This window comes from Epinephelus fuscoguttatus, linkage group LG12 (assembly GCF_011397635.1).
Source record: "Epinephelus fuscoguttatus linkage group LG12, E.fuscoguttatus.final_Chr_v1".
Classification (NCBI taxonomy): Eukaryota; Metazoa; Chordata; class Actinopteri; order Perciformes; family Serranidae; genus Epinephelus; species Epinephelus fuscoguttatus.
Window position 1 is genome coordinate 31,232,725 of NC_064763.1, and position 20,087 is coordinate 31,252,811.

General features: G+C 42.4%; 1 protein-coding gene and 1 long non-coding RNA gene across 18 annotated transcripts in view; one reads left to right on the forward strand and one right to left on the reverse strand.

The window, feature by feature from the left end:
- The window catches only part of LOC125898741 (uncharacterized), a 30,803-nt gene extending 25,273 nt beyond the window's left edge, over positions 1-5,530 (reverse strand). Inside the window, exons 1-3 of the long non-coding RNA XR_007450646.1 lie at positions 5,397-5,530; positions 5,000-5,156; positions 1,969-2,063 (exon numbers count right to left, since the gene is read on the reverse strand). This is a non-coding gene — a long non-coding RNA (uncharacterized LOC125898741). The remainder of the gene's footprint in view (positions 1-1,968; positions 2,064-4,999; positions 5,157-5,396) is intronic.
- elnb (elastin b) lies at positions 1,884-20,063 on the forward strand. 17 transcript variants are annotated; one of them, XM_049592623.1, is made up of 37 exons: positions 1,884-2,017; positions 4,988-5,173; positions 5,423-5,728; positions 5,824-5,844; positions 6,093-6,266; positions 8,420-8,515; positions 8,861-8,950; positions 9,300-9,908; positions 10,246-10,326; positions 10,530-10,577; positions 10,717-10,779; positions 10,872-10,919; positions 11,078-11,140; positions 11,253-11,297; positions 11,425-11,808; positions 11,857-11,904; positions 11,953-12,015; positions 12,145-12,180; positions 12,293-12,652; positions 12,782-12,814; positions 12,894-13,421; positions 13,540-13,569; positions 13,722-13,841; positions 13,972-14,022; positions 14,170-14,214; positions 15,151-15,186; positions 15,324-15,506; positions 15,611-15,658; positions 15,973-16,026; positions 16,299-16,391; positions 16,596-16,619; positions 17,833-17,853; positions 18,251-18,277; positions 18,371-18,385; positions 18,607-18,663; positions 19,503-19,733; positions 19,869-20,063. In XM_049592623.1, the coding sequence occupies exons 1-37, from the start codon at positions 1,942-1,944 to the stop codon at positions 19,997-19,999; spliced, it is 4,524 nt and encodes a 1,507-aa protein (XP_049448580.1). In that variant the 5' UTR covers positions 1,884-1,941; the 3' UTR covers positions 20,000-20,063. The 17 variants fall into 17 exon arrangements, with proteins under 17 accessions (XP_049448580.1, XP_049448582.1, XP_049448589.1 ...); XM_049592625.1 differs by having other exon boundaries at positions 11,425-11,712; positions 11,761-11,808; positions 11,857-12,015; XM_049592632.1 differs by lacking the exon at positions 11,857-11,904 and having other exon boundaries at positions 11,425-11,712; positions 11,761-11,808.
- The last annotated feature ends 24 nt before the right edge of the window (positions 20,064-20,087 follow it).

The window sequence follows — 20,087 nt, forward strand, 5'->3', positions numbered from 1 at the left end:
CAACCCGGAATTAAATATAAGACTAATTCTAAATTAAGCAAAACTGAGTCAAAATAAGGGCAATTTCGGAGTCTGGGAATATCACGCTATAGGTTGTAAATTGTCCCCGCTACTGCTGACTCTGCTGCTACTACTGGAGATGGAGATGGAGGCGTGGCAGAGACAAGGATAGACCAGAACTGGAAAACACCTGCCATTTGTAGGCAGGTTTTCTTGGCTGTTTTGCGATTTAACAGTACATATAGGATTCCTTGTTTCCCATCATGCCGAGTTTGAAAAGCTTTGCATACATACACTGAGCCTATATCTTTTGCCTTGTGCAGATTTCAGCCATTTTGCAAAATCTCATTACATTTGTGCTTCCTCATGACGTCCAGGGTACAGTAACAGCTAGCTAACAGACAGTGGATTATCGCTCTGAGCTTCCCGGCCAGAAACAAAATATACGTGTTGGTGATTCAGTGATCCTGATCCGCATGACGTTAATTCGAGAGGCCATGTTTCTACAGTAGCCCAGAACAGACAAACTAAACACTGGCTCTAGATAGGACCATTTACATTTTGCATCGGCCATCGTAGTTACCAGCCCCTCCACGGTGAGAGTATCGGAAAAATACAGATGTTTTTAAGATGAAACTGCTTTATTCAGTGTTTTTACTAGTTTAAATTACCTAATCTATTGTAGAGGAACAGACCTCTGTGAATAATTCAACCCCTTGTTAAAACCTCTGAGCGTCTGGATCTGAAGTTACCAGAGAAAAAAGGTGAGCACAGAGTAGCAGGTCCTTGGTTTAGTGGTTTAAATCACTGAGTCCGATTGTTTTAAAGAGGAGGAGACCTCTGCGGATAGTTTAGCTCACAGTAAAAACCTCCTAAACGTCTGGATCAGATATAAGGTGAGCACACATTAAGTTATTAAAGAAAATAAGAGAGCAGCCATTTGCAGGTGCTGGGAGAGCAGATGTCTGTGACATGCTGAACAGCGTAGGAGAAACACTGATTTGTAATGTGAAACTGCCTTACTTAGGGTTTTTTACCAGTTCAATCACCTGGTGTGTTTGTTTTGGAGAGGAAGAGACCTCTGTGAATACTTGGCTCCCGGTAAAAACCTCCTGAACAATGAAAACTGAAGGAATTATAACCAGAAGAACTTTCAGCTGGCTGCAAGATGCAATCCTTGCTGCTAGATGCCACTAAATCCCTCCAAATCTTACACACTGGACCTTTAAGACATTTTAATACCAATTAAGGCCTTATTTTTAGGTTAAAGAATTCAGCGCCTTTTAAGACATTTTGTGGATCAGGATGAACTCTATTCATAAATGGATAACAATGATTCATAATATATGCCTTAATGAGTCACTGCAGTCAGTGTTTCTCTTCAACTTGACAAACATGACACTGTTTTGAAATCCATAAGGAACTTCTGGCACAGTTCCTTTTTCTTTTTGAGGTGTCTGGAGAGAGTGAAAACCCCTGAATCTTTACAATTCACAGACTCTTTTACCTCTCATGCATGTTCTGTGTGTGTGTGTGTATGTGTGTGTGTGTGTGTGCATGTCTGTATGTGTGTGTGTGTGTGCGTCTCCCTCACTCCCTCAGACCCCCACCCACTCTTCATACTCCCTCTTTTTGGCAGTAGAGAGCCAAATAAATGCAGCCCAACAGTCACTGGGGGGTTAGAACAACCCATTTGGTGTAATGAGGTGATCCAGTGTTCTCTCTCCCTCTCCCCTTCTCTCCTTGTCTATCTTTCTGTGTGTCTCTTAGCCAATTACACAGTGTCCTGTCTTTCTTGCATCCTGTGTGTGCCCCCCCCCCCCCCCCCTTTTTTTTTTTTTATTCCTGCTCTCACTCATTTCCCTCCTTCTTTCTTAAGGCCTTGTTGAACCCTGATAAAAACCTGAACCTTGGGAGAGAAGAGGGACATTTGGGAGCGAGATGGCGAGAGGGACGGTGGCCACGTACCTTCATGGCGTCTTTCTCTTGGCTCTGTGGAAACCCTCACTGCAAGGAGGTGGGTTCTCTTTACTGCATGTGTGCAGCGCTCAGCAGTGCAGCACCTGTGGATCAGGTGTCACATTTAGTTTATATAGCAGCGCTTGCAGAGGAGGAATGCATGAACTCCTGTTTTCTTTAATGGTAGTTTAGTGCAGATTTGTGATTTGGGAGGTTTTGTGAGCTGCAGCAGCTAAGATACTGATGATGATAATAGTGCAAGAGATTTGCAAGTATCTGCAGTTGTAGTAGTAGTAATAGTAGGTACAGCAGTTATCACTAACATCATCATCACTGAGTCAGTTTCATATTGTCTTGTGTGAATGGATTTGTAATATCTGAATTAAAGGTCAAGCACCTCTCCAGTCTTGCTTTCAGATAAAGAATCATATTGTATAGAATATTGGACTGGGTTTGTGTTGGTCATTTTCTTTTCTTGTACTGTCAACTCCTCTCAGAGTGGAATGCTTTTTTCTTAAACTTCTGTGTTATTGAATGATGTTTAAAGCTTGTTGTCGCAACTTTCCACAAACTTAAAAAAGTGAACAGATAGCTGTGTAGAATCGCATTTTTGTCTGGATGAACTTTAGAAGCACTTTTAAACATGTTAAATAAGAACGATCTTGGACAAACCACAATATAATAACACTGCTTGTTCTCTGTGCATTTATCATCTCAGCTCTTCCTCCTCTCTAGGTGTGAGGTCAAGACAACAAGGATACGGTTACATCTTTTAATAGCTTGCTGCACCTGACTTTTAATGGACCTTATTAAAAGCTTTACAGATCACTGTGTGTTCCAGACCTCATCCCTCCATATCCTGTCTCCATGTCGTGTCTGTTTAAGATTTGAGCTGGCTAATGAAAGGAGATTCCCCTCATTCTCTTTCTCGTCTTGTTAGAGGAGATGGTTTAAAAGCTGTGTCAGGCTGTTGTGTAATGTAATTTTATACAAGGTCAGGCTACCACTGAACACTTAATAGAGAGTGCGGCTGCATGTCATTGGTTGTTTAGTTTCTGTATTTTGGTTTTACTGGAGCAGGCTGGATGAGTGTTTGTACTTAAAGGAACACTTCACCCACAAATGACCATTTGTAAATCAATTAGTCATATCGTGTTATCTTGAATTCATGAAGGAAACTTGATTTATTGACTGATTGGGGACCATGTTTAACATCAACAAAACTAAACCGAAAACTCGATTTACAAACTCATACACAACTTATGTAGTATAATCCAAGTCTCATTTATCCAGTCGTGTGCTCAGTACTTCCCAAACACATGCATTTTTTGCTAAAAGAAAAACTTAGTATTAGAGGCTGACTTTGAAAAGAGCATAAATAAATTTCCATTTCAGTTAGTTTTTAAATACTTGGCTTTTAGGGATGAAACTGCATGAGTTTTGTCATAACATATTCACTTGCTCATTTTAATTTCTTTTTGGAAATCAACATTACAAACAGTGATAGTGCACCTTTCCACGAGATTAAACATCAACAGCCATGCGAGCAGCTCTGTGAGGTTGTAATGCTCATTGTAAAAAAACAAACTGATAACCCAAAAAATTAAACAGATATAGACCTTTTTACCTCATGGGGGCGCTAGATAAAAAGACAGGGAAACACTTAAGTCCACGAAAACCATGAATGTCTGCACCAAATTTTCATCAGTCTCCTCCCCTGGAGACCACGAACATCTGTACGAATAACAGTGCCGATCCATCTAGCAGAGATCTATTTGACATATTTTGCTACATAGATTAAAGTTTTGACCTGTTGGTGGCGCTAGAAGAAAAGTAAGAGTCAGCAAAAGTCAGCAAACTTCTCAAGGGATCAGTAATATCAGTAATATGTGAAAATGTTCACGTCAAACCCTCCATTAAAGTGGAGATATTTCAATCTACAGTAAAGTGTTGGGCCGACAGACAGACCGACATCGTCATCCCTGGAGCCAGAGCGGCTAAAAACAATAATAGCTACAGTATGATATCATGGATAGAGTTATAAAATGATACAAACATAACTAATTCAATAATGACATATTATGTCGCCATAGAAAACAGTCCAGTGAACCCTGGACAATCTCTACAAAATATCTTTTTTTTTTCTTTTTCCAAAGTTTCAAAATAAAAGTAAAGATGGTATTTATTATTTGAATTATATATTATTTATTATTTGAATACACTGCCAAGCCCAACTGCTGTTTTATTTCATGATATATCTCTGGTGAATATAAGCGCATAATTGTCCGGTGTTTCAAGATTCCTCCCAAAACAACAAAAGCTTTTGGGGGAGGAGGTTTCTGTCCTGCAGCATGATTGAACACTTAAGTTATTTACTGCGTGTTGTTAATGTGCTGTACATGGCATTACTGTGAGATCAGTTACTCACATTCTTTAGGATTCCCTACAGACCTCTTCTTTTCACATCTGGACTGTGGGATCTTAAAAAACCTTTCCTTTTATAGTTGTTCGCTCTCTGTGGTTCTATTTTTGGCTATCGTGATTTGTGGAACAAAACATAGGTGCAGAAAAGTGTGAGAATTATGACCAAAGATACATGCCTTTTGGATGAAGGGGTGTTTGTTATCAGCTGCAGAGAAACTCAGAGCACAGGGTAGATAATCACTAACACAAGCACACACACACTTAATGAATGTAAGGGCATAAACACGCTTTTCTCTCTGCATGTGTGGCATCTGATATTATTAGTTAAATGTAATCCTTGTTAACTAGACAAATTAAATGGGTTTATTAAGTGCTGGGAAAGAGTTGTAAATTATGTCTCATTAATTCTGAATGATGACTCGTAAATTCCACAAACTCAGTCATCTGTGAGGAGTCTAAACAACAAAAACATTGTTAAACTGCTGTGTTTGTACAGCTAATCCAAACAGTCTGATTTCCTGAACAGAAAAACCAGTTATAATTTGAAACCATTATTAAATCATATTGTCATTTGCTGTGACTCTGAACTGGTTCTGTGTATCAGGTGTATACGTACCTGCTGGTGGAGCAGGAGGAGGCATTGGAGCCGGTATAGGAGCCGGCGTAGGACCTGGAACTGGATTCGGACCGGGTGGGACTGGAACAGGATTTGGCCCTGGAGGAGCTGGGACTGGATTTCAGCCTGGTGGAGGTGCTGGTGCCAGTCTGGGAGGCTTTGGACCAGGAGCAGGTAGAGGCGGATACCATTTGTGTTTTCTACTCAATTTTATATACAGCTGGTTGTGATTTCAGTTGGAAGTTAGGAATGTGATGACTGACATGTTTAACTGAACACACAGATTTATATCAGTACAAGTAACTTAAAGGCATCAGGTTTCAGGTGCAGTTGTGGTCATGAAAAATAATATATAGTTTGTCTTCATATATATATATTTTGTGTGTTTTCAACTCACAGTGTTCTGATGACTGTTTTCCTCAGGGGGCTATGGAGGTCAAGGGCCAGGAGGAGTCGGACCTGGAGGTGTCGGACCGGGTGCAGTGAGACCGGGAGGAGTCGGACCTGGTGGAGTTGGACCAGGAGGAGTTGGACCTGGAGGAATCGGACCTGGTGGAATTGGCCCAGGAGGAGTCGGACCTGGTGGAGTTGGACCAGGAGGAGTCGGACCTGGTGGAGTTGGACCAGGAGGAGTCGGACCAGGAGGTGTTGGACCCGGAGGCTTCAGGCCCAGCACCTTTGGCCCAGGCAGTGGTGGCCTCGGAGTTGTACCTGGAGGTGTTGGAGCCGGTAAGACAGATATGGCTGATTATCTGTAGTGCAAAGTCAAGCAGGATTTCCATTGTGCTACTGTTGATTTAATTATTATTGCTTTCTTTTAACAGGTGGAAAGCCTCCAAAAACAGGTAAGACATTCAAGCCTGTCCGTTCCTCGAGCACTGATTTACGATTACATTCTGTAGAATCACCAAGATGAAAATTCTCATCTTGAATTGGGACAAAAAAAAGGTCTTTTCAAAGACAGTAAAGCTCAGATGTCATGAACTATATGTATAGAAAATGTGCCATCATTCATATGAGGTGTGTAGGAACAAACCTACAGACCATGATGACTCTAAGCTCTGCAAAATCTTGGTAACTTATTTGTCTCTAGGAGGTGGCTACGGTGGTCATGGAGGAGTGGCTGGAGGGTTTGGACCAGGACAAGGAGCTGGAGGAGTAGGAGGAGCAGGTGTTTTTGTACCAGGTGGCGTCGGTCCTGGAGGCTATGGAACCGGTCCTGGAGGAGCTGGTCCTGGTGGTTTTGGACCAGGTGGCCAAGGCACAGGCATGGAGGTTTTTTTTTTGTCTCCTTAACATATCAAAAGATAAATATTACATCTTTATTAAATTAAGCAGATTAAAGGGGCAGTTCACCTCAAAATCAATACATACATATATATATATATATATATATATATATATAGTTCCTTTTACATGTAGTGCTTTTTTTCAGTCTTGATTGTTGTTCTGATGTGAGTTTGCAAAGTGTTGGAAATATTTGCCATAGAGATGTCTGACTTCTCTCAAATATAATGGAACTAGATGGCACTCAACCTGTGGTGCTAAAAGCGCCAAAAAACATATCTGAAAAACTCAACAGCAATGTCTCTTTCCAGAAATCATGACCTGGTTACTAAAGATAATCCACAGACCTTGTTGTGACAAGTTTCATGTAAGATTTTTTTTTTCTTTCTACCGAATTACACCCACCAACTGTATCACTGCGCAGAAGAAAGCTTGCATCTACTCATGAACGAGAGGCTTGTGCTCATTATAGCAAGAGCTGTAAACATTAATGGCATCCTCCTCTGCTGAACTGTGACGTTAGCTAGCTCAGTGGTGCTAGGTGAGCTAGCAGTAGATGCTTTGGTCTGCATGGTGATACAGCTGGCGGAGAAAAAAAAATGTCCTACATGAAACTGCTCTGTGGATTATCCTGAATAACCAGGTCATGATCTGAATTCTGTATATTAGATTTTGGGGTGAACTGTCCCTTTAAGCAGTACAATTTTGTCTTTAGTTTGCACAGGAATTAGTAGAAAAAACAGCCAAATAAAATACAAAATAAAACAATTTAAGCACATAAACACTCTCTGAGCACATACATAGTTTCAGTTAGAGTGGGATAATCAATAACTGCTAGAATTGCTACATACTTGTATCAGATAACACCAGACACATGCTGGTAAGAAGACTCATGTACTCAACAACCTTTGAAGGAACTGCTGAATTACTGAAACCTAGTCAAAAAAACTAGTAAGCTCATGACTTACAAACAGCTGTGTTCAGTTGCATCGTGCGACATTCACAATAAGAGGAAGTTCTCTGCTCCGCGCATGTGGATCAGAGGTCAACCCCTGCACTGTAAATATTGTTCCTCTGTTCAATTCAACGAAGCAGGATAAGGATTGCATACATGTACCATTATTTCATTTCCTCATTACCTCATGGTTATGTGCTATTGTTGAGGGGCCAACCACCCTCGTGCGCACATTCAGTGATAAAGGCTAATGCATTAGGCATGGCAAGTCCCTGATAAAGGACGGAAGCCATCACGTCAGTCAGAAAGACTGATTTGCTTTGGAATTTCAGGCCTCTCTGTTTTTCATCCTCCAAATGTAGGATGAGGAATGTTGGTGATAATATCCAAGGATCCTTAGAGGTTAAGCCTTGGTTTTGTGGAACCTTTTAAATACCACTCTTTATAGCGGTGGGTAGAAAATGGGTCAGTGTAAGCACAGGAAACAGTCTCATAAGTCACACTTTCCAAAAGTTTGGCTGCCTCAACCTGGCACGTTTTTTCACAACACTATACTACACAATGATGCCCGCAAAGTGCATTTGTGCCGTTCTGCTGCTCCACCCTGAAGAATAAGAAAAAACATCCTGGTTCACCTGAACAAGCAATGAGAGGCGTACACCTATAAAGACTGTGCTATAACGTCAAGCAAAAAATAAAAACCAATTACAGCCAAGACTGTGCAAACTGAATACAGTGGCCTAGAGCTGCTTATCATTTAACAACTGGATTTATTCTACCAAACGCCAGAAGTAAGACTGACCTATTTATAAATCTTCTATTTCCACATGAAGCATCATGTGTACCAGCTCTCTTTTCTCAGAAATCTCCCCACACAGGCTTTAGTTCCCCTCTGCAGCCTTGTAATTGTTACTGACCCATCTACAGCCAAACCCTATGAGAGACTTAGCTCTAAAGTCAAACATGCACACTTCAAACAAATGTTCAAAACCCTTCCGGAGAGAAAGTTAATCCTTGCGAGGTTTCTCTCGGGCAGCCATCATTCATGTATAACATTACAAAAGGGTGGAGTCGCACTGGGACACACTGGATTCATTAATGTATGATGTAGTATACTGTAGTCACTACAGCAAGTATAGGAAGTTCTAAGTACTGATTCTCTTTTATCTGCTTATTAGGCCTTGGGGCAGGCGGTTTGGGTGGAGGAGTGCTTGGAGCAGGAGGCCTCGGGACTGGCAGAGGTCAGGGAGCTGGAACAGGCTACGGACCTGGAGGTCAGTGGTTTTCATCCTTACATGACACCCAATAACAGGTTTAAATGCATAGGTCTGTTTCTGTTCCTTTATATAAACAAGTGCATGAATTAATCAATGTGTTATTAAAGTAAGTCCACTGCCAGGTGTATTTGTACTGTGATGCAACTGTAAGAATCACTGAACAACATAAATAGGTGTCACACATGAGCCTGTCAGGCTGCCATACAGCTGCTCCTCTGAAACACCCAACACATGGCTGAAAAAAAATTCTCTTCCCCTTAGTGGGTCACACACTTTGCATTCATACATATTGTTAACCTTGAAGAATGTGTGTCTATCAAACAAACCTCTGTCCTGACCCAGGTGGCTATGGAGGCTACGGAGGTGGTTTTGGACCAGGTGCTGGTCAGTACCCAGGAGCTGGTGGAACTGGTCCCAAACCTCCTAAAACAGGTATTTAATGTTTTCTTATTGCCATTACACAGTTTTAGGGATGCACGATAATATTAGCACGTCATCAATATTGGCCAATATTGGATTTAGAATGAACTATCGGAACCGGCCGACATGCTTTTTCCTATTTTTCACAGTGAATGAATATTGCATACATTACAGGACTGCTATTCATGTCCTCATCTGCTGGTGGGTCATCATGATAAGGGCATGCATGTATAATATGATTTTAATTCCGCTACAGTTGTTATATATCGGCATATCTAAAAAAAATCCAATATCATGCATCTCTACGCAGTTTTAAACACTGAAATGTGACTGAATTTCATATGGGTTTTTTTTACCTTAGGAACAGGCTATGGGCCTGGAGGTGCAGGGTTTGGACCTGGTGGTGCCGGATTTGGGCCTGGTGGTGCAGGGGTTGGGCCTGTTGGAACAGGACTTGGACCTGGCGGTGCAGGGGTGGGGCTTGGTGGAACAGGACTTGGGCCTGGCGGTGCAGGGGTTGGGCCTGTTGGAACGGGACTTGGGCCTGGCGGTGCAGGGGTGGGGCCTGTTGGAACAGGACTTGGGCCTGGCAGTGCAGGGGTTGGGCTTGGTGGAACAGGACTTGGACCTGGTGGTGCAGGGGTTGGGCCTGGTGGCACAGGACTTGGGCCTGGAGGAACAGGATTTGGGCCTGGTGGTGCAGGAGTTGGGCCAGGTGGAACAGGATTTGGGCCTAGTGGTGCAGGGGTTGGGCCAGGTGGAACAGGATTTGGGCCTAGTGGTGCAGGGGTTGGGCCAGGTGGAACAGGATTTGGGCCTGGTGGTGCAGGAGTTGGGCCTGGTGGAACAGGATATGGGCCTGGTGGTACAGGGGTTGGGCCTGGTGGAACAGGATTTGGGCCTGGCGGTGCAGGGGTTGGACCTGGTGGAGCAGGAGTTGGTCCTGGTGGAGCTGCTGTGCCAGGAGGAGGTAGATAATATAATTTAAATTATACTACACTGTACTGCACAACATTTACTTTATGTATTCTACAATTAAGCACAAGTGTCACATAGAAAGCATTAAGGATTAAACTGTAAGAACATGCATTCACCTTGGTTAAAACAATGAGATATATTGTATTTCTAGGGAAAAGTTTATTTCCACATACATTCTTAAGTTTATTGTAAATTGTTAATTACTGTTAACTTTGCTAAATTTTAAAAAGATAGTTCTAAGATGAAGTAGGAGAATAAAAAGCTGTTTAGCTGTGTTATTTATGTGTCAAAGTTTTATTTTGCTAACATTTAATGTATTCCTGTTTCAGTTCCAAGTCTGCCACAGACTGGCACCACTGGGGGAGGACCTGGAGGAAAGAGCGGTGGCAAAGCATCAAAACAGGTTCCAGGTAAAAACTAGAATAACCATGTCATGGTTGTATGCCTCCATGAACCAGTGAGGATGCACTCACAGTTTACATCCATGTTTGTGAAACACTGATGCCTTCTTCCGAAATGATGTACAACATCAGTTCAGTTCATAGTTTATGATCGACCAGAAACACTGAATTTTGGAGGGCAATGTTCTAAATTTGCATATGCTTACACACAGGAGTCGGGGTGCCTGGACTCTATCAAGGTGGATACGTACCAGGCCAAGGTTTGTTTTAATACAAGAAACATCTAACAAACAAATGCAAATAAAGCACATATTAAACAACACAATAATGAATCATTCAGTGTTTTGACAGAAGAAGTTGTAATAGTTTGGTGATTTTCTTCTCATCTTCCCTGGCTAGGATTTGGAGGTCGTGGTGTCCTCCCTGGAGTGGCCACAGGAGCTGGACTTGGGCCTCAGACTGGTGTGTGAATGTAATCTATGTTAATGAATCTTGGAACATAATATCTAGGCACACATGCCTAAACACAAAAACTACTGCCTTATTCTCCGCAGGGACCGGGGTACTCGGCCAGGGGGGTGTCGGACCAGGAGGAGCAGGAAGTAAGTGTTATAACGTCCTAAAATGCTAAACTGTTTCATACTATGAACATATTTTGCATGCATGACTTGAACTTTAATTTTAAATAAGAAATATTATCCCAGGCTGCCATTGAGTATTTCACAGGATGAGCATCTCTGTAGTGTATTTCTCACCGTAGATGGTCGTGGACAGCAGTTGCCTGGTGTTTTCCGTGGTTACCCTCTCATATCACCAAAAACAGGTACATAGAAACCAGCAATGCAGTAAACTTTGCAGCTGCATGTACAGTTACATGTCGTCAATGATAGATGTAAAGGCAGCAACATATAAATAAATGTATTCATCAAATACAGGGGCAGGCAAATCGAAGAATCCAGCCAAAGCTGCAGCTAAATATGGTAAGGACACATTAGCTGAGGTGTCGCCCTCGTGTTGACAATATGACAGTTACACAGCAATATAATGTATTATTCAGTTCTCTATATTGCCATTTTTATAAGCTCACCTGTTCGTTTTGTCAACCAGGTGGAGCTGGAGCTGGAAATGGAGGTGGTGCACTTGGTCAAGGAGGCGCTCTAGGAGTTGGGGCTGGAAGACTCCCAGGAGGAGGAGCGGGAGCCACAACCGGGTTAGGAGGTGGAGTTGGAACAGGTGGTGGACTTGGATTTGGAGGAGTTGGAACAGGAGGTGGTCCCGGAGCTGTGCCTGGATTTGGAGGTGGAGTTGGAACAGGAGGTGGTCCCGGAGCTGTGCCTGGATTTGGAGGTGGAGTTGGAACAGGAGGCGGACCCGGAGCTGTACCTGGATTCGGAGGTGGAGTTGGAACAGGAGGTGGTCCCGGAGCTGTGCCTGGATTTGGAGGTGGAGTTGGAACAGGAGGCGGACCCGGAGCTGTACCTGGATTCGGAGGTGGAGTTGGAACAGGAGGCGGACCTGGAGCTGTGCCTGGATTCGGAGGTGGAGTTGGAACAGGAGGCGGACCCGGAGCTGTACCTGGATTCGGAGGTGGAGTTGGAACAGGAGGCGGACCTGGAGCTGTGCCTGGATTCGGAGGTGGAGTTGGAACAGGAGGCGGACCTGGAGCTGTACCTGGAATTGGAGGTGGAGTTGGAACAGGTAGCTGTAATACTGCAATTGACTGATTCTGGAATATTTTGAACCACCATGTCAGCAATGAATATCCTTTTACATTTGCACAGGTCATTTCATGTGACCGTTTACTTACACATTGTTTTTGTTTGCTAGGTTATGGTCCAGGCTCAGCCAAAGCACGCAAATATGGTGAGACGTATGTGTATATTTTTGTAAAATACACATATGAGTATGTACTGTGGGCATGTAACAACCTCTATTAGTGCGTAGCTGACACTAAAAATGCCTTTAACCTCTCCAGGTCTGCTAGGCCGTATAAGCAATGGAGCCGCTGGAGGCCTTGGAAGAGGAGGACCAGGTGGAGGAACTGGAGTTGGTCTCGGCACAGGAGTGGGGCCAGGTGGGGGCTACGGTTTTGGTCCAGGTGGTGCAGGCACTGGTGGAGCTGGAGGCCTTGGAGTACCGGGAGGAGGAGTTGGACTCAGCACTGGAGGGGGACCTGGCTCTGGCATTGGTTTTGGTCCAGGTAGTGCCAGCACTGGGACAGGTGGTCTTGGTTATGGTCCTGGTGGTGCTGGCACTGGCCCTGGAGGAGCGGGTTATGGTCCAGGTAGAACTGGGTATGGACCAGGTGGAGCTGGAACTGGAACAGGACCTGGAGGTAATTATGAATCAATAAATTAGGGTGTCTGAAAAATGTAACTTATAATTATGCGATAGTGACGATTTGAGACACACTATTAGCAGCAATGGCTTCAGATACAGTAACATTACTATATTTGTGTTTCAGGGTACGATGCCAGCGCCAAAGCTCGTAAATATGGTAAGAATAGTTATATTGAATATAACTGTATGCAAGTTTATCATCATTTTATAATTGCATTTGAATGTTTTTCTCACAGGCATGTTAAGTGGAGCACTTGGAGGTGCAGGAACAAGTCCAGGAGGTGTTGGACCAGGTGGTGCTGGTACTGGCTTTGGACCAGGAGGAGCTGGACCAGGTGGCGCTGGTACAGGCTATGGACCAGGAGGAGTTGGACCAGGTGGTGCTGGTACTGGCTTTGGACCAGGAGGAGTCGGACCTGGTGGTGCTGGTACTGGGTTTGGACCAGGGGGAGTCGGACCAGGTGGTGCTGGTACTGGCTTTGGACCAGGAGGAGTCGGACCTGGTGGTGCTGGTACTGGCTTTGGACCAGGAGGTGTTGGACCAGGTGGTGTTGGTACTGGCTTTGGACCAGGGGGAGTCGGACCAGGTGGTGCTGGTACTGGCTTTGGACCAGGAGGTGTTGGACCAGGTGGTGCTGGTACTGGCTTTGGACCAGGAGGTGTTGGGCCTGGTGGCGCTGGCACAGGCTATGGGCCAGGAGGAGTTGGACCTGGTGGAGCTGGTACTGGCTTTGGACCTGGTGGAGCTGGCTATGGACCTGGAGGTATGATGAAAGAACAGGATGATGACGACCTATTAAAATAAGGAAGCATATTTGTATTAAAATAGATCTACTAGTTAATATAATATGCTTCAAGTAATTGATGTGTCTGCATTTGTAGGTTATGCTGGTGCCAAAGCCCGCAAATATGGTAAGAAACAACATTTTTTTTTAAAAAAAATTACCATGTGGCCCTTTAAAGTAGTACTAATGATACTTTCATGCAAAAAAAAAAAAAAAGTTAGAGAAAGTGTTTTTTACCGTTATTAGGGCTAAATTCCTCACACATTTGCCCCTCCCTAGGGCTTCCTGGTGGAGGAACACTGGGAAGAACAGGATATGGACCTGGTGGATACGGGCCTGGGACAGGTTACGGACCAGGTGGAGGCTATGGTGCAGGACCGGGGGCTGGATATGGAACAGGTTCATAATTTTGTCCAAGATAAATTTTGCCAAACTCAAATTTAGATAAATATTTAAAACATGACGATGGCTGTTTTATCCAAATTCCAGTAAAAGCTAAATTATTTTCATGATCTTGGTGTCTGTCAAGGTGGAACAGGTGCTGGTACTGGAGTACTTGGAGGTGGAGCAGGACGAGTTGGTGAGTTGTTAATGTATGATGACACTGGGCATTGCAAGCTGAGAGCAATACAGATATTCTGTTTTCCTTTCTTTGCAATGATATGTTCTCCAAATTCTCTTGATGGAGTTACTTATACACCATCTATTATCTTGGGTAATTTTACAGGTGGTTATGGACCAGGAGGCTTTGGAACTGGCACTGGAGGTCCAGGTTGGTTGTCAGTAAAGAGTCTGTGTAGTGACACGTATGTCTGTCTGTCTGTGCTTGGATCTTAATCACATTTTAAGTCTAGATGACATTTAAATATGAAATATCCCTTTACTGACATCTACTGGTAATTGGTAGGAATTGCAGCAACAAGTGCCTCATTGGAGTAACAAAGTTTGGTTGATTGACAATAGCAAGTTAGGGTCTGTTTCTGGTCAAACAAAAAGGATTTAAAATCTTAAACAAGAAGGTCCATCTCTGTAGGGATCCTTTCCATAATATTGTCAGATAATTACAATAATAATCTGAGCCTGTCAGTGGCAAAAATACGATCTGTCAGTGAATGTACATTGACATTGAGCACACGCCCTACGTGGTTACACTGCAGCCTGTTTTGCCACTGCGAGCTGCAGCCCTCTCACTCAGCAATACTGGACCAATTTCAACAATTGCTACTCTCATTAGTCACTCAGACACAAAAACATCTCATATCTCATCAGTATATTGCAGTATGGTGAAGTAATAAAACTGCAACATTAACCTAGTTGTGAATACAGTTCACAGCCTGCTATTATGAAATGCTGTTCAAATTTTTGAGTCATACGTGTCCTGCTTGACGATGACAGTTGATATCACTCTGCTAAAAAGGTGATCATCAACAGCAGCAAGGTATTATTGTGTAATAATTGTGTTTAGTTGATCACACCATCTTTGCAGCAATGGAAGTGTGACAATGTTTGTTTAAGGTTACATATTTTAGCTTCAGTGCCAAAAAGCAGTGTTTTCTTGTTTGGGGAGTGAAATAAGATAGTTATTTTGAGACTAGCCCTAGTCAGTAACTCATATAGCCATCCTTACGTGCTAATCTCATCTGTATAAACCCTTTTCTTCGATCAGTAGTGAATATTAAAACCACATCTTATTTGTTGTGATCTCCAGGCTATGGCACAGCTGGATCTAAGGCTGCTAAGTACGGTAAGATGTACTTTGACAAGACTCTGTGTGTCAAGTAGAACATTATGTGTATAATATATAAATGCTTAAACTATGGAACAGAGCTATTTATAAGCAGCTCTTTGAATTTACCAGATGATCTCTTTTACAAACTTTAGGGAAACCTGATGGAGTTGTACCTGGGGTAGGAACAGGAACCGGCACTGCAGGAACTGGTACAAGGACCGGCACTGCAGGACCTGGTACAGAGACTGGCACTGCAGGACCTGGTACAGGAACTGGCACTGGTGTTTCAGTGAATGGCACCAGCATCAGTGGAGGGGCAACAGCTGGACCCAGTGGTGAGCTTCTGTTCTGAGGATTAAAAATACACATTTTGGTCACAGTGAAATATTAATATTCAACCAGATAATCTGAATGTGATAAATTATGTCTGCTGGATCAGGAGGAGGACTAAGACCCACAGGAGGAACACCAGCCCCAGGATCAGAAGGTATCTGTGCAGTGTTAGCACAGAGCAACTGGTGACAAAAACACATTTCTAGTCACATATTATCACGATAACTTTACTCACAGGGTTTGCAATACATTAGTTTTACTATAACATGTGTCTAACAAGGATGGAAAAGACAGTGATGGTGGTGAACTTCCAAAAGAGAGAAATAAGACAAAGAAAACTGGCTTATCTAAAAATGATTTTGCCATTGTCTTTGTTTTATTAGCTCACACACTTATCCAAAGCACCTATACATACATATGGTACTATTTTTAAATCTCAGTCCTTTTAATATTTTGACCTTATTCCAGGCGATGGTGGTGCTGGCAGTGTGATAGAAGGGTCTGGAAGCTCTGGAGGAGAAGGTGTGTTTAAACTTGCTGGATTGTGAGAGCCTGTCTTTTCTTCCCTTGAAATCATGCACAGATTTTGTGCATATATGACAACAATTAGCATGAACACTAAAATTCAGGTCTAAGGGTGTAGTTATAGCACACAGACTCCATGGCAAACACGTGAAAATTAAGGACCAAAACACTATTCTAAATATAAAACTCACTGCTCTATTTATTCACACATATTCTTTCGTGTGTGTGTGTGTGTGTGTGTGTGTGTGTGTGTGTGTGCATTAAAACAGGAGGTATTGGTGTAGCTGGCAGACCAGTGGGTGCAGGAGGTGATGGAGATGGCTTGGCTGGAACAGGAATCCCCATCATTGGCGCAAAACCAGGTATTCTGGTCGTTCATGCTACAAAATTTCAAACACATACTAATGTAAGTTAAGGAGCTAATTAAAAATGCCACTAATTTATTCAGGAGTGGTTTGGGAGTGTTATTAATGAAAATGTGTTATGGGGGAGGAAACCCGCTGCATTTAATTTGTGTGTTAGTCGCTCTTATCTCTGTTGTGTTGTTTTCCCACTTTATAAAACAGGACTCAATGGGACAGAAGTTCCAGGTCAGTATATATTTCATAGCCAGAGCTTCTGCATGTTTGTCTGCAAGCACTGCATGTTCATCCATTTCTGTCAGAGTGTATCTGTTAGTCAGCAAGACATCCTCAAAACCATGATATGGATTTCAATTAAATCTGGTGCCTCTTATATTTGGTTGCAGACAGTGCCATCATGTGGCTATTTATAAATTTACATTTTCACTCATAATTCAACCCAGTCGCCATTAAAAATGTTGCCATTGTATACTTCTGTAAACCACACATATGTTACATTTGCATTGCTGTTAACATGTGGTTATATTTAGGCACAAAAAACACTTGGTAATGATTTGGATGAGATCGTGTTTTGTCTTAAAATACTTAGTTTTGGGGGCACGGTCCTGCATAAAAACACAGCAATGACATGCTCCAAAACACCTACTTTTGGTGCCTACAAAGCCGCTAGAAACACAACGATTTGTTAAATCAAAATCGGTTTTGTTGTTTGTTGGTCTCAAACAATGGTCTGCAGTGGTCTGCAGCTTGGCAGCCATGAGGACACGCCATCTGCAACACATGCAAATATAATGTATTAATTGTGTGGAGAAACACACAATGCCAACATTTACTTCTGGCGACTGCGCAGCAAAACACATTTCCCCCCTGAAGATCTGCACAGACTGTCTGCCATTTTGGATCATTGCAGATTTGAGTGTCTCTGAAAAAAAAAAGTATTCATTACAATCACTGTTAAATCCTTGTACATGCCAAATTTAGATAATAAGTTTCAGATTGTGTTTAGGAAGTGCAGAAACCACATAAATAAAGTTTAACTTTTAGAATAATGCTATTTTAAATCTCTAACATGGGTATATAGGGGTCCTATACTCATCTTTATACTATACTGGGGTCACAAAGCATTTGAAGTGTATGATTAAAGACCCTTGAAGTTTCAATTGACTACTCAGACACCACTGGTACAGTTTTGCTTAAACTTCAAGGGACAAAATATTTACACAGCATTCTTAAAAGCATCTAAAAAATGTCCTGATGGGGACTGTCTATTTACAAATCAAATGTGAAGGCCATAATTTCCACACTATTTATGGGACACCAAACCATGTTTCTTACTGGCATGTATACTGCATGTTGCATCTGGAAGGGAACAAAACAATTAAAGAATTAAATTAAATTAAAGAATTCACAAGACTGACCATTTTGTTTTCATATCCTGCAGGTTCCACAGGAGCATCCCCTGGTAAGTTGGTATACAGTATAATGAACACTACGATGTTACATGTGAGATGTTAATAGAGCATATCGTACAGTAAAAGACTATAGATTTCGAAATAGTGTCAGCACAATTTAAAATCTGCTTGCTATGATACAGTGGCACATCACACTATCACAAATGCTTTTAATTTCTATGCAGATCACTATATTTCTCCACTTCACTGCTTTCACAGCTATCACTGGTTTACCTGTACCAGAGAGTGAGTGTTTCCTCACACTTCCTATCACACAACACTGCATGGCAGACTGATGCTAGCTGAGGACTGAAGCTGGCCACTAACATATTTATCTTCGAAAAATTTGTTGTGAAACTGTTTCTAATTGATATCCTCCTGAGATAACCTTTATTTCTGTTGTTACAGTTGGTGGTGGGGCTGTACAACCAAGCGGTATGTGAATCTCAGTTTACTGTTCAGTTTAGCATACTGTAGATACTGTCTCAGGATTTCGCTCACCAGTGTTTCTACTCTGGTTTCAAACAGCTGTGACAGGTGTTGGTAAGTAAGCCTGTGTGGCTCACACACACAAATACATACCACATGTAAGTAATGCCTGCACTGGTGTTAACTGGTTTGGAGATTGTGACTTTAATATCTCTTTTGTTTTTATCTCTTCATAAAATTCAGGTGGCACAGGACTTCCCCCTCAGTTTCTACATCCTCTCTACAGAGGAAAATATCATCTGATGTTTCTTATATTTTACTGAATAATTTTGCAGGTTCTGGTGGTGATCTCTCTACAACATTGCCTGGGGCCAGACCTCTCAGACCCCCAGGTAAATTAAATAAAGGATATCTCTACAATACTGCTTACCTATTTCCAAACAACAGAAGTAACATACTGTATTAACTCCCATGAGAGGTAATCATAAGCCAAACCACAAACATCTATTGACAGCAGTGTTGCCTTTCCCCACTTTAAGAACCTATTTGTTCAAACTTACATCAGTCTGATACAACTCAATGTGTTTCACAAGATATTGCACAATTAAGATGTAGAAAGATAGGTCACAAAAGTTTAAGTAGGTCTGCAAATCACACACTGATGACTGTAATCACCAGGCTTGTTAATACTGGAACCCAGGAAGACCCACTTTCTAGAAGCTAATTGGGATTAAAACAAAGAGTAAAGAATATGTTCCATATGTATCATATCAACCTTTCGAAAGCGATATAGTATATGAACTGACTCTGTCATCAGGAGGTGGAGGGGACGGTGGATGGCATGTTACTGTAGGTGAGACACTGCAGACCACTGTTTGTGACCAACAAACAACAAATTGGTTGTGATGTGTAGTGACCTGTGGTTTTTCATGGGATTATGCCATGAAAACTGGTTATCTTAAGCCAAAACATGATCTATTCTTAACTTTACAAGGTGTTTTGTGCCTGTATCCAACCAAAGCATTGTTGAAACCAAAAGTTTCACCCATGCACTATATAACAACATGCAAATGTAACAAATCTGTGGTTTGCAGAAATGTACAATGCCAACTTTTTGTTTTGAGGACTGTGTTGCTTCCTCTCTGTAACGGTGGTTTGGATGTAATAGTTTGGGGGTTTATTGACTTTGTTTTTCTCCTTCTTCTCCTTTCCTTCTGTGTACTGTCTGCAGGTGTACCCAGAGGTGACACGCCAGGTGAAGGAGATGGCGAGGGAGGTCCTGATGCAGAGAGAGGTGGTACAGGCGGTACAGGTGGAAGACCTGGAGGAGTAGGAGGGAGTCCTACCAGTGCTGGAGCAACAGGAGGTGTTTCAGGTGGTGTAACAGGAGTGGGAAGAGGTGACAGTCCTGCAACTGGAACTGGAGTTGGGGCTGTAGGAGGAACACCAAAACCACCCAAAGGTGCTATTTTTACATTCAGTTATGACTCTATCCAACACTGTGTACAAAACATCCAATCTATCAATAAGTTACAGTTGGTGACAAAAAATACTCACACTGAAGAAAGAAATATATTTGTTTACTTTTTAAATGTAGAATACGGACCGGACCGGACTGTGGCAGGAGCTGTCAGTGGTGGATCTGGTGTTGTAGGTGGGGTAACAGGTGGAGGAGCAGGCTTGGTACCTGGGGCTGGTATGATAACTAACACTATCCTTACTATCTAAACAAACAGATGACATATACAGAAGATCTAAAAACAGTGATCTTTTTATGTTTCTCTCAGGCATACGTTACCCGACTGGAGCTGGACAG

What these genes read in the sequence shown, in the direction of transcription:
- elnb (XM_049592617.1), top strand. Translation starts at nt 1,942, where the DNA reads ATGGCGAGAGGGACGGTGGCCACGTACCTTCATGGCGTCTTTCTCTTG. An exon ending in ACCAGGTGGCCAAGGCACAG is followed by an intron (nt 6,267 to 8,419) that starts GCATGGAGGTTT and finishes TCTGCTTATTAG; the next exon opens with GCCTTGGGGCAGGCGGTTTG. An exon ending in AACACCAAAACCACCCAAAG is followed by an intron (nt 19,734 to 19,868) that starts GTGCTATTTTTA and finishes TTTTAAATGTAG; the next exon opens with AATACGGACCGGACCGGACT.